A 19,921-nucleotide genomic window follows, 5' to 3' on the forward strand; every position below is an offset into this window, starting at 1 on the left:
TCATTCATGGACTACTTGCTCTTTTATGAGTGTAGTTCCTAGAGTAGACTAAAAGAGCCAAGCGCGGAGCCTTTCAGTTATGGATCAAGCTCCTTTTCAGTCCGGCTTCCATGACTTAGTTATCAAGCGCCTCTTTTCACACTTAAGACCCTTTTTGAGAGACTTAAGGTAGACACAGTCACCGGTTAAGGGCTTAATCAGACCTTGCCATGCTGCCACACCTTGATAGCTGCGTGGACGCTAGGATGCACTGGACCTGCATCTCCCACTTTTGATTATCTTACTTTTTTCTCTCTCCAAGAGCACGCATGATCCTTCATTCCCTCCTCCTGACTGATTTTATTCTCCTCAGGGGCCATCGGACCCTTTACTACGGCACATCCTCCTCTTGTCATGACCATGCCGGACCCCGTAAGACTCGCTGGGATGGACGCCCCCTTGTCCCCTGCCTGGGACGCCACTGTCCTCCCTGCTCCGCCCTCCTCCCCTCCTGGACCACCACTCTTGATCGATCTTATGCGTATTGTGGAATATACATATACCTGTGCATTTCAATACTATCTATATAACTCTCCTATTTTAAACTCTGTCCACAAAATTGGTATATCTCTACACCATCCTAGTCCTGGATCTGATTGCTCGACGGCCGAGATTCTTGGCGACTTACCAGGTGTTACCTCCTTGAGTTCTACCATTGCCCTTCAAAACAAGAGCTCAACATTGAGCTTTAATAATAATGATAACACGTGATGACTCACACATGTCTGCTAGTTTTGGTTTGCAAGTTATTTTTGTGATCTTGAAAAGATATTCAGTGCAAAACAGGTTAATTGCAGCCACAATAAGCTATTTTTGCCAAATGTTTGTTATTTTTTGCACAGATATAACTGTATTTGTAATCAAATAAAGTGATTAAAAACTTGTATTAGTTTTTCGTCTGTTGGAGCAAACTGGTGAAATTATAAAATGTCAAAGAATTCATATACTGCATTTAATTGTCAAGCGTCTTTAAATTTTTACTTTTCAAACTTGTTTTTAGGTTGGCAAAAGCCCCAACAATAGCTGTTTGTGTATATTTACATACATGTATAAATATATATATACACACACACATACATACACACACATATATATATACAAATACATATATTAGGGCTGTCAATCGAGTAAAAAAAATTAACTAATTAATCGCACATTTTGAAATTGCGATTAATTAATCGCGATTAAAAGTTCATTCTTTTTAAAGACCAAACTTCACACAGAGCTGTGTTTTCAAAGAGGCTCCTACCTATAAAGTGCCAGCGAGGTATTTAATATTGTGGATGATAAATTGTTTCTTCAGTGAAACATCAGATTAGTAAAAAAAAAGAAGTATATTGAGACCCCATTGGTCCTGTCATCTTTAACATTGAACAACAGAACCAGTGGCCTTGGGAACTGACTGACATTCACATATGTCACGTTCACCCTCTGGAGGCTGGGGGCATTTCATACATTTTATACACAAAAAAAAATTCACCTTTTAACCCTTGTGTTGCCTTAGGGTCATTTTGACCCGAATCAATATTACACCCTCCCCCCGCCTATGGGTCATTTTGACCCGATTCAATGTTTCACCCTCCTGTTACCATTATATTTACTAACATATTTTACCCTTTGGGTTCAATTTGACACCAGCAATTAAAACCTCCAGAAAATTATTAGAATTAATATTGTTTTCCAAGTTTAAGTGTGAGGCACTTTATGTTTGTTTGTTGACTACCGAAAGAACACCGACATTAAACATTGAATGGGGTCAAATTAATCCTAAGGCGGGGGGAAGGTGTAATATTGATTCGGGTCAAAATGACCCTAAGGCAACACAAGGGTTAAAGGCGTTTGCATATGACACATACCCACGTGTTCTACATCAAACATTCCAGAACAATCTCAGCTCTATTCAATGAGGCTCAGTTGTCCTGGTGCCGTGTTCTCTGCTCTCTGACTGACAGGCTGCTATAGAGCCTCACCTGTGAGGTGGGAGGTCCTTTGTGATTTACTGAGTGTTCATTGGTTGTTTTTTCCCCAAAATGTTGACAGACAAACTGATTGACCAATCACGTTGAAGGTTTCGTGTGACGAGGTCTTTCCGCGCCGCGTCACCCGAGACGTCGCCCCTCTGTTCCTCTGTGTATCAGAGAGGGAGACGGGAGGAAGGAGGAGCAGGAGGAAACCCGACTGATTCATCCACGAGTTAAACTGATTTCTGCTTCTTATTTTGGCGGAAAATAATTGTTTTAAAACGAAACAGTGTTAAACCGCACTGCGGGTTTGACACTCGGTTTGAGTGTAAAAACTTCAGCCAACACCGGAAGTAAACAAAGTTGCGTTAAAATATTTTAGTGCGTTAACGCCGCCAAATTAATCGCATAGATTAACGCTGACAGCCCTAATATATATATATATATATATTAGTGCTGTGAAAAATAACGCGTTAACTCAGTTAATTAAATTACAGGATTAATTAGGTTTTTTTTTAAAACGCATTTAACGCATGCGCAGAATGAGCTTCCAATCCGTCTGTTGTTGGTCGTCTCGAACCAGCAGCATGTCATTCTGTCTCTACATGTCGCGTTAACACTACTCCGATCTCCGTCTCGCGCGCCGCGGAGCTCGGATGCCGACATCGGGATGAAATAAAGTCACTGTGCGAGTCATCATGTGACTCTTCAAAGTTCCTCTCTGTAAAAGATGTTTTACAGACTGAGCAGCTGAACGGTTTCTCTCCTGTGTGAGTTAACATGTGACTCCTCAAAGTTCTCCTCCGTGTAAAAGATGTTTTACAGACTGAGCAGCTAAAAGGTTTCTCTCCTGTGTGAGTGAACATGTGACTCCTCAAAGTTCCTCTGTAAAAGATCTTTTACAGACTGAGCAGCTGAAAGGTTTCTCTTCTGTGTGAGTGAACATGTGTTTCTTAAAATCTCCTTTGAGGTGAAATCTTTTCCCACATTTAGAGCAGCTTAATGGTTTCTCACGAGAACTACATTTTGAATCACTGACAGAAACGTCGTCATTATTCAGAGAGTTTAAACCTGATTGAGGTTCTCTGGTCTTCTTCCAATCAACAGAGTCATCAGTATCTGGTTCAGAAGAGTCCTCATCAGTATCTGGTTCTGAAGAGTCTCCAGTCTTTTCATCAGGATCTGGAGGTCTATCTGGATCTGCGTTCCTGGCTGGTTCTGGTCCTCCAAAATCATCTCCATCAGCTTCAATTTCCATCGGTTCAGTTTGTCTTTGATGAAGCGGAGAGGACTGGGCTTCCTCTTCAGCTTCACAGGAGTGAATGAGAAGTTGAGACCAGCCTCCTCCAGCCCTTGAAGCTGCTCTCCCTCCTGACTGGTCCAGAGTTCCTCCTGTTCCTCTTTAATGTGGGGGGGCTCTGAGTTCTCTTGGTCCTCTTTAATGTGGGGGGGCTCAGGGTTCTCCTGGTCCTCCCGTTCCTCTTTAACTAGTGGGGGCTCTGGATGCACCTGGTCCAGACGGGAGCTCCAGACCTGCTGCTCAGAAGGAACCTCTTCTTTAACCACCAACAGCTGCTGGACGTCTGTGGACAATAGAAACATACATTTATACATCTTATGAATCTCATATTAAACTGTTATTTATTCAAGAAGTATATCACTGACAAATCTGTGAATTAGTTGTGTATGAGAAGCATGACCTCTCAATAAAAAGAACAAAATCATATGTCATGTAGCAGACACTTTTATCCAAATCGACTTACAATAAGTGAATTCAACCACGAGTACAAACTCAGAACAACAATAAAGAAAGTAACATTTCTTCAAGAAAGTCAAACTACAAAAATACAATAAGTAAGACCATAAGTAAGTGCAATTCAAGTGCCACTGAAATGCTAATCTATTTTTATTCAAGGTATAGTCGGAAAAGATGTGTTTTTAATTTTCGGCGGAAGATGTAGAGACTTTCTGCTGTCCTGATGTCATGCGAGCAAATGACAGAGCCGAGAGAATTAGTGTATAGAGATAAGAGGGGACCCAGGACAGAGCCTTGAGGGACCCCAGTCGTGAGAGGAAGAGGGGACCCAGGACCGAGCCTTGAGGGACACCAGTAGTGAGAGGAAGAGGAGGGGACCCAGGACGGAGCCTTGAGGGACACCAGTAGTGAGAGGAAGAGGAGGGGACCCAGGACGGAGCCTTGAGGGACCCCAGTAGTGAGAGGAAGAGGGGACCCGGGACCGAGCCTTGAGGGACCCCAGTTGTGAGAAAAAGAGGAGGGGACCCAGGACGGAGCTTTGAAGGACGCCAGTAGTGAGAGGAAGACGAGGGGACCCAAGACGGAGCCTTGAGGGACCCCACTAGTGAGAGGAAGAGGGGACCCAGGACCGAGCCTTGAGGGACCCCAGTAGTGAGAGGAAGAGGGGACCCAGGAGGGAGAGTTGAGGGACCCCGGTAGTGAGAGGGCAAGGTTCAGACACAGATCCTCTCCAAGTTACCCGGTAAGTGCGGTCGTTCAGGTAGGATGGGAAGAGGGAGAGTGCAGTGCCTGAGATACCAGGTCATGAAGGGAGGAAATAAGGATCTGGTGGTTCAATGTGTCAAATGCTGAAGAAAGGTCTGGAGCAGGGGTGTCAAACTCATTTTCACCGTGGGCCACATCAGCCTCATGGCTGCCCTCAAAGGGCCGGTTGTAACTGTAACACGGTATAATTCCAACTACTCAAGAATATATTGTTAAATAACTGTCTTTGCATTTGTTTATAGTTTATTTAATAAAAATCCTATCTGGTAACTCAGTGTTTCCCCTAGGTTTACAGCTTCAGGGGGGCGGGACCCGACCCACAGACACAAACACTTGAAACATGTTGGTGTTCACATACCTGCAAACTTCCGAGAGGTCAACAAGTTGTCGACGGGGGGTGGGGGGGTTGGGGCAAGTGACTTTTCTTTTGCTCTACTCCGATGTGCGCGCAGACACGCCGGCATCGGAGCTCTGCGGCGCGCGAGACGGAGAGCCGAGAGGTGTTAACGCGACACGTAGAGACAGAGTGACATGCTGTTGTGTAGAGACGACCAACAACAGACGTTTAGTTTAAGAAAAGAACAAAGACGTCTTTAAGAAAAGGACCTTAAATTACTTCTGCTGTAATCTGGCGCTATAGAGAAAATTACAGGCTGGGCGCCACCCTGTTATAATGACAGGGGAAACACTGCAACTACATCTTTGCTTCTGTGTGTGCCAAGTTTAGTCACACAGGGAGCATGTTTAGTCCCTCCAAAGCCCCTTCGTTGTTTGATGTGAAGAATGGATTGCCACGGCAACAGCACAACACCGAACGTAAAACGCTTCGTGTGCCGACATCTTGACAATGACAGGTTTGTGTGGAACAAATTTGAAGCCGATCTGATTGACCTACGAAGAGAAGAAAGCCAAAGTATGATAAACATGTACTTCCTATTACCAGTAGGTGGCGCTACTATTAAAATACAAAATTAGACTGCAGAGTCTCATCACACATGTGGAGTTTGGATTGGATCCGATGATGTGGAGTCGAGTGACATTGGTTCATTCACTCACGGCGAAGGGCCATACTTTGCCGATTTACCGAGGTCCCAATCTTCAACGTGTCGTTACGAGCTTCACAGGGAAGCCAGTGTTTCCCCTGTCATTATATCAGGGTGGCGCCCCGCCCCCTGGAATCTCCGCCCGCCACCCTATAATTTTCTCTATAGCGCCAGATTACAGCAGAAGTAATTTAAGGTCCTTTTCTTAAAGACGTCTTTGTTCTTTTCTTAAACTAAACGTCTGTTGTTGGTCGTCTCTACTGCAGCATGTCACTCTGTCTCTACGTGTCGGTTAACACTTCTCCGCTCTCCTTCTCACGCGCCGCAGAGCTCCGATGGCGGCGTGTCTGCGCGCATCAGAGCAGAGAAGAAAAAAAAGTCAACCCCCCCCTCTCTCTCTTCCTTGGCACAGTAAAAATGTTTTAATTTTAGCATAATTTAAGCTAAATCTCAGAAACAATCTTTCTCTACATTTATAAAGATGCAAAATCAGTTAATTGTTTACTTTTATATGCTAGTGTATGATTTGTCGACATCTTATTTTGAAAAACGAATATCGTTTCACGTGAATTCTTCCGCTAACTTTATCAAAACCCTCGCGCGCTCTCGATCGATGCGTTTACCGTGAACATCAGTATATAGGTGCACAGAAATGTAAGTGTCGGCTGAGTTGACCGCAGTCTCCACGTGCAGACCCCGTACCACGCGGCATGGAGACCCGGAACAACGAAGAAGAAGCACCCACCTGATGCGTGTCGCTCGTGTTCTCTGAGCGGAGACACGGTGTCCTCATAAGATGCTGTCAATGTGTCCAACAGCCCAGAAGACTCTTCAACGGCCGCGTGGACTCGCTGCTTCACCAACAGCCTCATCTTTTCTCCCGGAGACACGGAGACCGACACCGGAGGCTCGTCGGACTCCATCTTTGAACGACGCATGCGCAGTTGGATGTCGTGCATGATGGGAAACGCCTCGCTGTCGTCACGGAGAGCTGATTGGCTCTTAGATTTCACCACAAACGCCACGATATATACACAATATGCTGTCATGTTGTCATGGTAACGGGATGTATTCAAGCCCTAAAGTCTCCCACACTCAAGCTCTTAGCAGGTGACGTCAGTGAGCCTTTGAGGGTTCAGGGTTTATTATATATTACAATATTATTGTATTGGGTCATCCAACAACAACAGAACACACCAGCCTCGACCTTTAGTCTGACTATTCAACATGTCAACGTCAAACAGAATGAAAGTCCATCACCAGGTGGCGCTAGAGGACCACCAAACCAGAGAATCCCAGCCTGGAGAACTGTCGTCCAGCTGGATTTTCTCTTTTCTTTACTGCTCACATGAACGTCTCACTTGTGTCAAAATAAAACCTCTTCTTAACAACATGATGCAGACATTTACATGCATCTCTCAAAGCATCAACAGCACACTGAATGCACTTTGTTTACCTTTTTCCTTTTCTCACACAGAGGGTTCCAGTGCAGAATCAGTAACTTATTTTAAATCACTTCTTAAAACCATTTTTATAGAACAGCTTTTAAGTGATTTCGTCCTTTTATGCAGAACTTTGGTTCCCCTAATTTAGTTTGTCTGTTTTTAATTTTTAATTTAAATTTGAATATATATATATATTATTTTGTTAATGTTATATTTGTTTCTTACTATTCTATTTGTTTTGCCTCGACTCTCTGTAGAGCACTTTGTAAACTTTGTTTTTAAAGGTGCTATATAAATAAAGTTATTATGATTATTATTATTAAATCTACTCTCCTTTCAATAAATACACAACAGAGCAGAAGGTGTACATGTTGTTTCACAAATAACACACAGAGCAGCAGAATGATGCAGGAATCAACACAGTTACTTCTGACTATTCCAGGTATGTTTCACATCTTTAACATATTTTCATGTAATTATTATTTATTGTTGACGGTGTGGCGAGACAAGGGTGTGGTTTGAGTTCTAGAGGACAGTAACCAATCGTATCAGTAGCACAACGACACCTTGTGAATGTCCCTAAAGAGTACGTTGTGCCCCAGGGACTCAAAAGGGCCGATTCATGATACTGACGAGCAGGAGACGTGGTTCACGACAAACAATCTTCATTTAACATGAAAGTCTCTTTTTATCTCTTCACAACTAATCAACAGACGTCACACTCAAACGTGTTAAACCTTTAGAAGGATTCAAGTTTCACTGACTGTTGGAGATAATACCGTCCATGTGTTTATGCTTTTATGATATTGTTGTGCATTCAGTCAGTGACAGTAAAGTTCATTATAACTAAGGAATTAATATCAGTTTGACACTTTTCACCATTATGACACAAGAATAATTTACCAGACACGTTTTCATGAGTAAAAACCTGTTGGGTGTAAACTGTGTGGACTGAGAGTCGAGGTGCTTGGACCTCCACTACATCCTGGTTATCAGGAGGAGGGCGCCCCCTGGTGGTGAGCTTCACTTTCACATTTCACTTGTTGACCTGCCGTGATGTTCACGACAGGAAGACGTGGACACGCTTCACTGAGCCTCTGGCAGCTTTACACTATATAAGAGACATTTAAAGTGATGTAAACTCACACAATGTCAGTCTGCTCGAGGGAACAAGGATGCTGCATTCAGGGCACATGGAGAAGGTGGGAGAGAAGAGCTTCCACTTTACAAACACTTTTCTCATCAGCTCTCAGGTTGTAAATAGTATTTCTGGAATGTGAGGTTTGAGGCTGTGGGTTAAAGTTTCTCTGACTTCTTTAATTATCAAGAAAGAACAAAGTAATACTTGTAAATAATCAACTCTACAGTATCTGTTGTCTCATGTGTGTCAGGACTCAATAAATCCTCCACAGACCCAAACATGTTATTATTTTAAAGGTTTTTAAGTGTGTGATGAATCTTTTGTCAACAGACACATTGTGGTTGTAAAAATCAACAAGCGATATCAAACTCTCTCATTTCTCTGTGACAAACATGTTTTAGAGGAAAGTTTAAAGCACAGAGACGGACTGACAAGTGTTCTCTGGTCTCAACATGAACTCTGGACTTTGTGGTGTTTCAGGAGGACAACTGACTCAGTTATTCTCTTATTAGTTTAATATGTTATGCATTAGCTTCATATGAAACCTTGAAAATAAGACAAGAAGAAAGTACTTTGTTCATGTTTGTTTTTTAGTCATGTTAACATTAATGTTGTTCTCAGATTACAAATTCCGAAAACAGCTTGATAAATGAAGGTCTCTCAACATGAACTCTGGACTAACAGTAAGTCACGCTCACTAATTCTAATCCTCAGCTGAGGGCTTCTCAAGGATCTCGGCCTCCATGCAGCTGACCTGCGTGCAGTGCTTCTCTGCCGGCATCCAAAAGGTCAAAAAGCATCGTCTCTCTGGTCAACATCTGTTTTCCCGGGCGTCCCGGCCCCAGGGGAAGATATTCACTTCTCATTGGTTAACCTGTCTAGGTAAAACATTGGTCCTAATCCGCTCACTGGCTGAGCCGTCTGTCAGTCGGTGGATTCGCATATCCACATGATGTCATCACTCCATCTTCCTCTGCGTCGTTCTGTCCCCTGATCTGAATGGCATCGCAGGGGTCCTTCAGGACGCCTCAGTCTGCTGCCCCCGTCTCTCCCAGCCAGGCGTGAACTTCCTGAGAGACACAAGCATGTGTGTGTATGTGTGTGTGTGTGTGTGTGCGTGTGTCTGTGGCCAATACACAATCAAACCTCACAGTTTGCTTCCTCTGAAATATCCCAATCCAAAGACATTCTTTAAGAATACAGTATGTTATCAAACTATCTACACGGAGATATCCTTTGATAATATAGTAAATCAACAAACAATAATCTATAGAAGATATTCTTTAATAACTTGTGTGAAGTTATAGCAAATCATGTACTCACAGCTATAGTAATTTATCTCATTGCACAGCATTACTCACAATGACACTCCGCACCGTAGGTGGAGATTTACACATCAACTCCAACAGAGCAAGATTCCTCAAGTGTTCGGGGTCATGGCTTTAGAATCGCGGTTGTGTTCCGATTGGCTACAAACGCTGAGAGCATTTCTGAGACGAGGGTGTGACAAGCGCCACATTTCTAGCGTTTAGGGTGACGCCTTTACATTTGACGGTTGTTTTGCCGTGCATAGTGGTATATGCATGACACTTGGGACCCCCAGAGACAAACTCTGTGATGTAGTCCTCCTCAGGGGAGCCACACAAGTCACCATTGTTGAGCTTGTCCGTCAGGTCTCCGAGCCGTGGGCCGAGAGGGGGGACGACGTCTCCGGCCACAGAGGTGAACACGATGCTGTCCGAGTCACAGTACAAGACGCGCTCCTGCAGAGTGTCCAACACGTCGTACAGCATCAGTCTCGCATGGGCTGTCGTCATGGCCCCTATGAAGACGTTTACATCTTTCGTGGGTGAGCCTCGGCCGCCTGCATGTCGCCACTGCACCAGAGCCACATCGTCCGATATGAAACAGAACTGCCGCACGTCGAAATGACCGCTGAACATCAGCTGTGTGAAGCGGGACGGATCCGTGATCAGTTCACAGGAGGGCGCGTCGTTTCCATGACTAAAACTCCCCCACAGGGAATTGAGCAGGAGCTTGTTACAGCTACTCATGGCTTCATTGACACAGATTTTGGAGGGGTCGAGCTGAATGCCCTCGTTCTCAAAATAGTCCGCCACATATTTTGCCTTCTCAGCCTCCGTTTTAACATGAGCCGGGTACCCCGATGCCTCCTGTTGACCCTTGAGAAAGGTGCTGACATATCCCTTAAACAATGTGTCCGTCTTGTTGGGGAAATGCCACACCTCTTCAATGGACACCATCAGATACCCTTTTTCAAGGGCTTTCTGAAGCTCCATGGATACCCACACCCCCGGCAGCTGTCTCTCCAGGTCACCGTGTGCACAAGCAGCAGACTGGTTCAACGCCTCGGCACACGTCCTACACAAGGGAAACGTGAGTTTTCCGTGACATCTGTGGGGGAGGACAGGATGGACCAAGTCTTTTGGGGGGAGGACCACACATTTTACAAAGCCAAAGTAATTATCGATGGAATCAAAGTCCTCAAAGATAATCTGTGGATGGCCAACGGGGTACGGCTTGGTGCTTTGGACGGAGAGATACAGACTCGTAAAGTCGTAGTACCTGATTTTCTCGCCAGCACTAGCATCAACGGCGTGGTACAGCTTCCTCGCACTGGTACGTGCCCCAAAGAGCGCCTCTCTGGGGTTTAACTGTTCCCGTTTTTTGGCTGTTGAGGCGGACCGCTCAGCCGGTGTGTAAGCTCCGTCATACGTCAAAGCGACTGTGTCGCGAGGTAGGAACAGGGTTTTGAACACCGCCATGCAGCTAGCGTCCAGCGTGTCGTACATGAAGGGATCTAGCTGTGTGCACTGCATGAAGCTACTACGGTAGGTTGTGCACGCTCTCCGCAGTAGTTCAACATCATTGACACAATAGCGCCCGAGCTCCACCTGGAAATCAAATATCTCCTCACGCATAGTGTCATACCAACTCATGAATTTGGCCTTGTCACTGTCCATCATATCATCATACCCATAGTATGAGGGGTCAGGGTAATTACCCACATAGTGTTCATGTTCTCGGGTGTTAAACCGGTGTGGGAAACAGCCTTTTGTCAGATCCTCAAAGCCCAAGGCCTCGGGTGTTTTTGACAGACGCATGGGGAGAAAACTGAATGAGTCGATCCACCGCTGCTGGTATGTCTGATCATACATCAGGACGACACGGCTCCCCCTCATGGTCACACCGGGCGTGATACCCTGTTTGACAAAATACTCCAACAGGATGCAATTGTCAAAACCAGATGCATTGTGGGCTATGAAGGTGTAGCCTTGGTATTTGGGCATTCTGTACCGCCTTACAAAGGCATCAACACATTTTAATGTTGTGAAACAAAACCTGTGCCCCTCAAAATCCATGGCACACACAAAGTTGGCCTCATGCTTCCCGTTGCGAAACCGTGTCTCAAAATCAAACAGGATATATTTGGTCTGAGCCGGTTTCTTCTCAACTGGTTGAATAAAGCAGGCATGCTCGTCGTCGCTTTCCGGCCGAGGCTCCCCGCAGCGTGAACAACGGGGGGCGGCACAGGTGTGTTTTCTTTTGTTAACCTTGTATGTTAGACTACAAGCGCCACAGCATTTCATTACGTTACAAGGTATGAGGTTATGAACTACTTCAGGCTTTTTGTGTTGCTCAAAACAGAATTGTGATCTACAGATGCGGTTACAGTCCACACAGGTCAGGGTGGCTTCAGCGTGGGCCCGACACTCTGTGGTGAAACACACACTGCACCTCTGGGGGCAGTCGTGACACAGTATCGCAGTGTATGTCTGGTAGCAAAAGTTACACACAAATTTTGCCCCGAAAAACCCACGCTTGTTTTCGATCATGTAATAATGATCATTGTGTAGATATAACCACACTGTGCGAGGATCAGGAGCGTCATGGGTCTGGAAACACACTAGTGGGTTAGGTCCGATGCTCTGAAATACGATAATCTTTAGACTGAAAAGTCTTTCAAAGGTGCCAATGTCGGCGAGGGAGACGGGGTGTGTGATGTCAAAACCAGCGGCCTGTTGAAACCGTACGGCATGGGACAGTTTATCAGGCCCTGATGACTGTGGCTGTATATAATGGGCCAGGCAGAGCGCAAAGCACAGATTGTTGCCCTGATTATCTGGACGGAAGAGAAAGCGCCCCTTTTTTGACAGGATCTCATCACGAGATATACCGCCTAGTTTTAACCGCCCCCCCACACCCCCACTTTGGTTTCGGGCAACTGTGACAACCAACTCCAACGCATCGTCGGCTATGGAATCGTCGTTGCTCTGCAACATTTGGGCTACTTGCTCAAGAAACAAGTCCACATTGTATGAATCGTTGGCATTTAAGATGGTTTGCACATCGCTGGCCAGCGACGGTCCACGCAACACAACGTTCAAAACGCTACCGCGAGGGGCGCCGTCTACAGCTTGCTCGATTACACCCACTACGGATTCTCTAATCATCTCCGGGACCCGTTCGATGTCATTTAACTGGATGTTCCGGACATCAACCCTCTGTCGTAGCTCAAAAGCATTAAATATGGGGATATCCCTTGATATCCTACTACGCCCTCCCTCTGATGGTTGTCCAACACCTGATGGTTGTCCAACACCTCCCCTACCTACTTGTATACAGCCCAGGGGCTCCTGGGGGTGAATAGCCCCATCATGATACACTCTAGATGTCGATGCAACAACTGGGGGCTCAACAGTCACTTGCATACCCTCGGTGCTATCCAGCACTACATCAACATCACATACCACAGACTCCCCGTCATCCACAACAGACATCTCAAAGTCCATGTCACACCAATTACTGGTACTGACACCATTCATCAAGCCTGATTGAGGATCCTCATTCACACACACTACAGTCTCCAACCGACTATTATTAGAAACAACAAGCTGTGCAGGTCTCGTTGCGCATAGGGCAGCATCTGGGTTCCTGGCTGGATACTCGGCATCTGGGTTCCTGGCTGGTTCTGGTCCTCCACAATCATCTCCATCAGCTTCTATGTCCATCTGTTCAGTTTGTCTTTGATGAAGCTGAGAGGACTGGGCTTCCTCTTTAGCTTCACTCTTCACAGGAGTGAATGAGAACTTGAGACCAGCCTCCTCCAGACCTTGAAGTTGCTCTCCCTCCTGACTGGTCCAGAGTTCCTCCTGTTCCTCTTTAATGTGGGGGGGCTCTGGGTCCTCCTGTTCCTCTTTAATGTGGGGGGGCTCTGGGTCCTCCTGTTCCTCTTTAATGTGGGGGGGCTCTGGGTCGTCCTGTTCCTCTTCAATGTGGGGGGGCTCTGGGTCGTCCTGGTCCTCTTTAATGTGGGGGGGCTCTGGGTCCTCCTGGTCCTCTTTAATGTGGGGGGGCTCTGGGTCCACCTGTTCCTCTTTAATGTGGGGGGGCTCTGGGTCCTCCTGTTCCTCTTTAACTAGGAGGGACTCTGGATGCACCTGGTCCAGACTGAAGCTCCAGACCTGCTGCTCAGAAGGAACCTCTTCTTTAACCACCAACAGCAGCTGGACGTCTGTGGAGAATAGTAACATACATTTATACATCTTATGAATCTCTTATTAAACTGTTAATTGTTTAAGAGGTTTATCACTGAATATTCTGAGAGTTAGTTATGTATGAGAGAAGCATGACCTCTAAATAAAAAGAACATTACACATCAAGTAGCAGACACTTTTATCCAAATGAACTTACAATAAGTGAATTCGACCACCAGTACAAACTCAGAACAACAATAAAGAAAGTAACAGTTCTCCAAGAATGCCAAACACTAAAAATACCAAAAGTAATACCATGAGTAATTCCATAAGTAATGATATAAGTAATAAGCCATAGTGCAATTCAAGTGCCACTGAAATGCTAATCTGTTTTTATTCAACGTAGTTGGAAAAGATGTTTTTTTTATTTTCGGCAGAAGATGTAGAGACTTTGCTGTCCTGATGTCATGCGAGCAAATGACAGAGCCGAGAGAATTAGTGCCATCTGCAGAAGTACTCTGATGACTCTGCAGTGGTCGGGTGTATTAGGGATGGACGGGAGGAGGAGTACAGGGCAGTGGTGAGTGACTTTGTAAAGTGGGCCGATGAGAACCACCTGCGGCTGAACGTGGCCAAGACCAGAGAGATGGTGGTGGACTTCAGGAGGAAGGCGACAGCTCCTCCACCTCTGAGTGTCCTGGGAGTGGACGTGGACATGGTGGAGGAGTACAAGTACCTGGGCGTCTCCATCGACAGCCGACTGAACTGGAAGGCCAACATCAACGCTGTGTACAAGAAGGGGATGAGTTGACTCTTTTTCCTGAGAAAGCTTCGATCCTTCAACGTGTGCAGCAAGATGCTGGAGTTATTCTACCAGTCGGTTGTGGCCAGTGTGCTGCACTTCGCCATTGTCTGCTGGGGAGCAGCATCGAGCGGTGACACCAGCCGTCTCAACAAACTGGTTAGGAAGGCTGGCTCCATCATCGGCTGCCAGCTGGAGCACCTGGAACAGGTGGTGGAGAGGAGGACGTTGAAGAAACTTGTGTCCATATTGGACAACCCGGACCACCCTCTCCACCACCTCCTACAGGGACAGAGGAGTACTTTCTCCAGACGTCTCCTCACGCTCCGCTGCCACAAGGACAGATACAGGAGAACATTCCTGCCGGCGGCTATGAGGCTCTACAACAGATCACCTCTTGCCAGATCATAGTGCAATAACTGAATACTTACACTATGTTGATCTGCACTTCACACATCTCATTTGTTTGCACTACACACATACACATTTCATTTCATTTGCTCTGCACTCATACAAACACTTTGCTTTTTGCACTGTCTATATTTAATATTTTGTGTATTTGATTTGTCAGTGTTGTTGTGTGTTGTGTATGCATGTGTGTTGTATATTTACATATATATTTTGTTTTGTATTTTACTTTTATTTTACTTGTATACTTCTATATCTTTCATCCCTGTTTCTTATATTTGTGTTTTGTTTTTACTCTTGTGTGTTGCTGCTACTGTCACGACAAATTTCCCCTTGGGGATTAATAAAGTATATATCTATCTATCTATCTATCTAAGAGGAGGGGACCCAGGACAGAGCCGCGAGGGACCCCAGAAGTGAGAGGAAGAGGGGACCCAGGATGGAGCCTTGAGGGACCCCAGTAGTGAGAGGAAGAGGGGACCCAGGATGGAGCCTTGAGGGACCCCAGTAATGAGAGGAAGAGGAGACTTTACTAAAGGGTTAGCAGTCTCAGTCAGGACCGCTTCAGTACTCCCTTAATGTCTATCCCCGCCATAACAAGCACCCAATACTCAGCCACAAGGCAATAGTGATCCACGGGACCAGAGACACAAAATTAGGGGTGCCCAGATCCAACAGCTGACAGCGAACTGTATCCACCGAACAGAAATGTGCCACACCCACTAGTTACCAAATGCTTCAACTGGAGAATAAAGAGACACTGAAAAGGAAGCTAGGGTAGATGATGATGACATCACACCTCTGCATGACACCATCCACCAAAGGAGACATTGGTTAAAAGTCCTGCATCCGTACTCGCCACCAGGGGGACCAACAACATTGTACTTTTAACGACTCCCTGATACAAGATCTGAGATCCTGGAACACAAGAGAGGTTTGTGGAAACCCAACTGTGAAGGCTCGGGAGATCTATGCAGAGAAGCAAGGAGTATCAGCGGCTGTTGAAGGACACCAGAGTTGCAGGTTGTATGCACTGGTTGACACCTCAGCTCCACATCAGTGTTGGGCCAGAGTGGAGGCAAAGAGAAGAACAGTGGTGAAAGCAGGGGTTGACCATCAGTAATACTATAAGTAATACTACAAGTAATACCATCAGTAATACTACAAGTAATACCATCAGTATTATAAGTAATACAATTAGTAATTCCATGAGTTGTAACATAATACAAGTAATACCATAACTAAGTGCCAATCAAGTGACACTGAAGTGCTAATCTGTTTTTATTCAAGGTATAGTCGGAAAAGATGTGTTTATAGTTGTAGACTTTCTGCTGTCCTGATGTCAGTGGGGAGCTCGTTCCACCAATGAGAAGCCAGAACCACAAACAGTCTTTTTGTTGAGTGATTGTACTGAGATGTAGTACAGTAACAATACAATATGTACCTCTGATGTAGTACAGTAACAATACGATATGTACCTCTGATGTAGTACAGTAACAATACAATATGTACCTCTGATGTAGTACAGTAACAATTAGGGCTGCAACAACGAATCGATAAAATCGATTATTAAAATAGTTGGCAACGAATTTCATTATCGATTCGTTGTGTCGCGCGATTATTACGGCGCTCAATAAGTCACGGAGTATAAACAAAGTTGAGTTGAGCGCAGAGCGGCGCAGGAGAAACAAGAGCGGAGCGAGAGGGAGAGGAGAGACTGAACGCTGCGTTGTGAGAGCTAATCAGCGCTGAGCTGCTCCTCTGTTGATGAATCTTATTGGCTGCTGCTGCTCACGTGGCGCTGGATGCGGAAGTCATTCACGTCGTCGGAGACATTCACGGAGCTGTGTGCGCCTACGGGTGACGTTATGAACCCAGACACCAGGGCGCTACATGTCACGACGTGTGTGGCATTTCCACAAGAGTATAACGTAGAAAACGTGGTTATTTATTCCGTGGCGGATAGTGGAAAATATGTTTCCATGGAGAAAGGCAACGGAGATAAGCCACGGCACCACTCGCTGTGATCGCTGCGCGTGCAGACAACATTTAATGGAGCGGAGCATTGTGTGCGCTCTGATCGCTCTTTTAATGAAGTATCGAAACTAAAAATATGCTAAATCACATAGTTTTTAACGTACGGGTACTTTGTTAGTATCGCTACACCGTGCAGCGTGACAGCAGCAGATGTAGCGGACTAACATTCAAGCTAACCTAACTTCCCAAACACTGTCGACATCTGAACGCTGATTGGCCGAGACGCGACACGTCCCATCAAAGATGTTTTATTGCGAGGAGCACCACTCCACATTTTTTCCGCATCTCACTGCAATCTCAATGGCAACGGGCAAGGTGAAAAAAAAAAAAAATCGGAACGCGTCTCTGATATTGTTCAGGGGGCGGGGCCACATGGGGACCACTGCTCAGGAGAGTAAAGCTGTCAGTCTGTTTGTGACGGGTTCATCACATGCTGACCAGTGGATCTCCAGGACCTTTCCATGACTTTAAACCAAATTTGCATGATTAAACATTGAGTGAAAACTCTGTCTATAGGTGACAAAGTGAGAAGATGTAGTATTTAAACTAACAATGAGAATTCCAAAGCATATCGTAGATATACCGTGTAAATTAAAATTTGAATAAAACAAATTTGCATTACTTTTCCAAATATTTGGGGATTTTATTTTTTTCAATTACTTTTCTAGGCCTGCTAATAGCCATTTAAAAATTCCATGACTTTTCCAGGTTTTCCATGACCGTACGAATCCTGTTTTGAATAAAGGGTTGAAAATTCAAGTTTTTTTGTTTTTTTATCCGATTAATCGATTATCAAAATAATCGTTAGTTGCAGTACAATACAATCAGTACCTGTGAGATGTATCGTAGTAAGTCTAATAAATTAGCATGTTTAAAATGAGCACTTAGAAACATAAGAATAGACACCAAGATCATTCAAATCGGGCAAACGCAAACAGTTTTATTAAGAAAACTCATTTTTGGAGACCCAATTAGCAGCCATCTTGAAAAATAGCCGCCATCTTGGATTTGTGAATGGCCGATCGGGCAGATTTGACCAAAGACCTCTGGAGAACAACTCCATACAACAGGCCCAGGGTGGGTAATCGGGAGAATCGGGAGAGTTCCCGGTGGGCCGCTTCACTTCTGGGCCGGTCGAGAATTTTATTTGTTGACATTTGTCACGTTAGTCCATCTTCTCTTAAAGTGGGCTACACACGTTCCGCATTCTGACACCGCAGCCTCTGCATGGGTTGTACCATGCGAGGAAGTTCACCCCTCCCAAATAATAGAGTTGGTTCGGTCCTTAGCTGTCTTTTCCAAAAAGTTCTCTCAGCTCCTGATAGCTGGGCCGGCCGACCGCAACGATACGCGTCAGGGAGGATGGACGGGAGGAAGAGGGCAGGAGGGGCTGGAAAAGCCAGGTTGAAAAAAAGAAAGGCATTGGAGGAGGATGCTGCCAAATGTGCCAAGCTTACAGATTTATTTACAAGAGGACAAACACAAGTGGCAACTGGTAAAGAGAGACAAAGGCCTAATGATTAGCAACATAACTATTCGGCTAACGTTGTAGCCTTGATTAATATAATTGCAGCGTTGTCAACCTATTCCAAAGCAAAATATTAAATTGAATTAAAATATTAGCCTTTTTATATCACCTAAAATATGGTGATCCATAGACTGCAAATATTATGCAAATATTGATATATACTATTGATATTGAAGTATGCAGTAATATGACTTCATTTTTCTTTGTAGCTTCGGCGCAGCAGATAAGAGTCCTGCTGAAAATGATGAGCCCGACATTTGCAATGAGGAAGCCATACAGGGACAGGTAGAGGATAACAGAGGAAACTATATGATTTAAAGTTATATTTTCTTAGAAAGAGCAGTATATGATAGTACTTGATGAACCAATATGCATTGTTTGCTCAGAAGTGGGTGTAGTAAAGGAGTAAATCACCACTATATAATACTCATGCAGAAAAATGATAATGACCATGACAATGACCATGACGGCCCCCATGAGGTCTCACTCCAACAAATCTGGCCTACTGCCTCATCTGAGTCTGACACCTGCTATGCCCTTCTGCCTTTTTTAATGTTATGCATATTTTTTGTTAACTTCTCATCTTAAGTGGATTATTATTGTTGTATTTAACCTTTACATTATTTGTTGGACCATGGTATTAATAAAAGAACTACAGGATAGTAAGAGCTGAACTGTTGCTTCATTTATCCAATTTCCACTACCATGAAAAAAGTGGGCTGGTCTTGAGCCTGAAATTCCCGGGCTGAAAAGTGGCCCCACTCCGGCCCTGCCATACAATGTCGTGCTGTCATCATAAATTACACAATTATTCTACTCTCTGCCCCTCTATCAGGTGAAAGTGATAAACAAAGAGAACCCACCTGCTCGTTGCAACCGGACTTCCGGGTTGAACACGACGTGCAGCAGCTTCCGGTGCCGCTCGTTCTCCTCTTTTAAACTACACAGTTCCTCCTCGTACTCTGCGATCGTTCCTTCAAACAGCCCGCAGATCTCCTGCGCAGCCGCAATGAGTCGCTGGTCGACTAAACCTCTCAGCATTTGGGCTTTAGACATTTTCACGAGCTCAGAAACGTTTCCTCCAGACAGCTCCGTTAAAAACGCTCCGCTCACTCGGCTCCGCTCGGTGTCGCTCGGCTCCGCTCGGGTCCGTGTATCTCCTGCTGGCACGATGACGTCATGAGCTCCGCAGGACACGAGGAGACAATCCAGACGTTTCCACTGAAGCAGAACAACACAGAGTCGCTCGCACAGGGTCACGTGGGCATCGTGGGCGATGAGACGCGCCGTTTAGTCTCCAGAGAGTCCCTGCGACTCGCACCGTGTGGCCGAGTTCCGTCTCCTTCCTGTTGCCACGCGACGCGAGCTTCGTGAGTCTGAGGTTACACTTTCTACAAAGTCCACTTCAACACGTGTGTCCGCACATCCGGGCTCTGGTGGCCAGCGACGTGTCCTTTGTCTCGAGGCTTCCACGCGTGTGTCATGGCGCAGGAAGATG

At 45.3% G+C, this 19,921-nt stretch overlaps 2 protein-coding genes across 3 annotated transcripts; both read right to left on the reverse strand.

Annotated features, from left to right (window-relative positions):
* Positions 1–2,525: 2,525 nt before the first annotated feature.
* Positions 2,526–6,465, reverse strand: LOC130191306 (uncharacterized). The gene is made up of 2 exons (XM_056411002.1): positions 6,310–6,465; positions 2,526–3,583 (listed from the first exon to the last, which is right to left on the reverse strand). Exons 1-2 carry the CDS (start codon positions 6,434–6,436, stop codon positions 3,066–3,068), a joined length of 645 nt encoding a protein of 214 aa, XP_056266977.1. The 5' UTR covers positions 6,437–6,465; the 3' UTR covers positions 2,526–3,065.
* Positions 6,466–8,721: 2,256 nt separating this feature from the next.
* LOC130191302 (putative protein FAM47C) lies at positions 8,722–19,904 on the reverse strand. Of its 2 annotated transcripts, XM_056410998.1 has the most exons (3): positions 19,287–19,904; positions 13,048–13,686; positions 8,722–9,220 (listed from the first exon to the last, which is right to left on the reverse strand). In XM_056410998.1, exons 1-3 carry the CDS (start codon positions 19,477–19,479, stop codon positions 9,075–9,077), a joined length of 978 nt encoding a protein of 325 aa, XP_056266973.1. In that variant the 5' UTR covers positions 19,480–19,904; the 3' UTR covers positions 8,722–9,074. The 2 variants fall into 2 exon arrangements, 1 of the variants encoding a protein (XP_056266973.1); XR_008831159.1 differs by lacking the exons at positions 13,048–13,686; positions 19,287–19,904 and adding an exon at positions 9,512–13,040.
* Between the last annotated feature and the right edge of the window lie 17 nt (positions 19,905–19,921).

Source organism: Pseudoliparis swirei, unplaced genomic scaffold (genome assembly GCF_029220125.1).
Source record: "Pseudoliparis swirei isolate HS2019 ecotype Mariana Trench unplaced genomic scaffold, NWPU_hadal_v1 hadal_33, whole genome shotgun sequence".
NCBI lineage: Eukaryota > Metazoa > Chordata > Actinopteri > Perciformes > Liparidae > Pseudoliparis > Pseudoliparis swirei.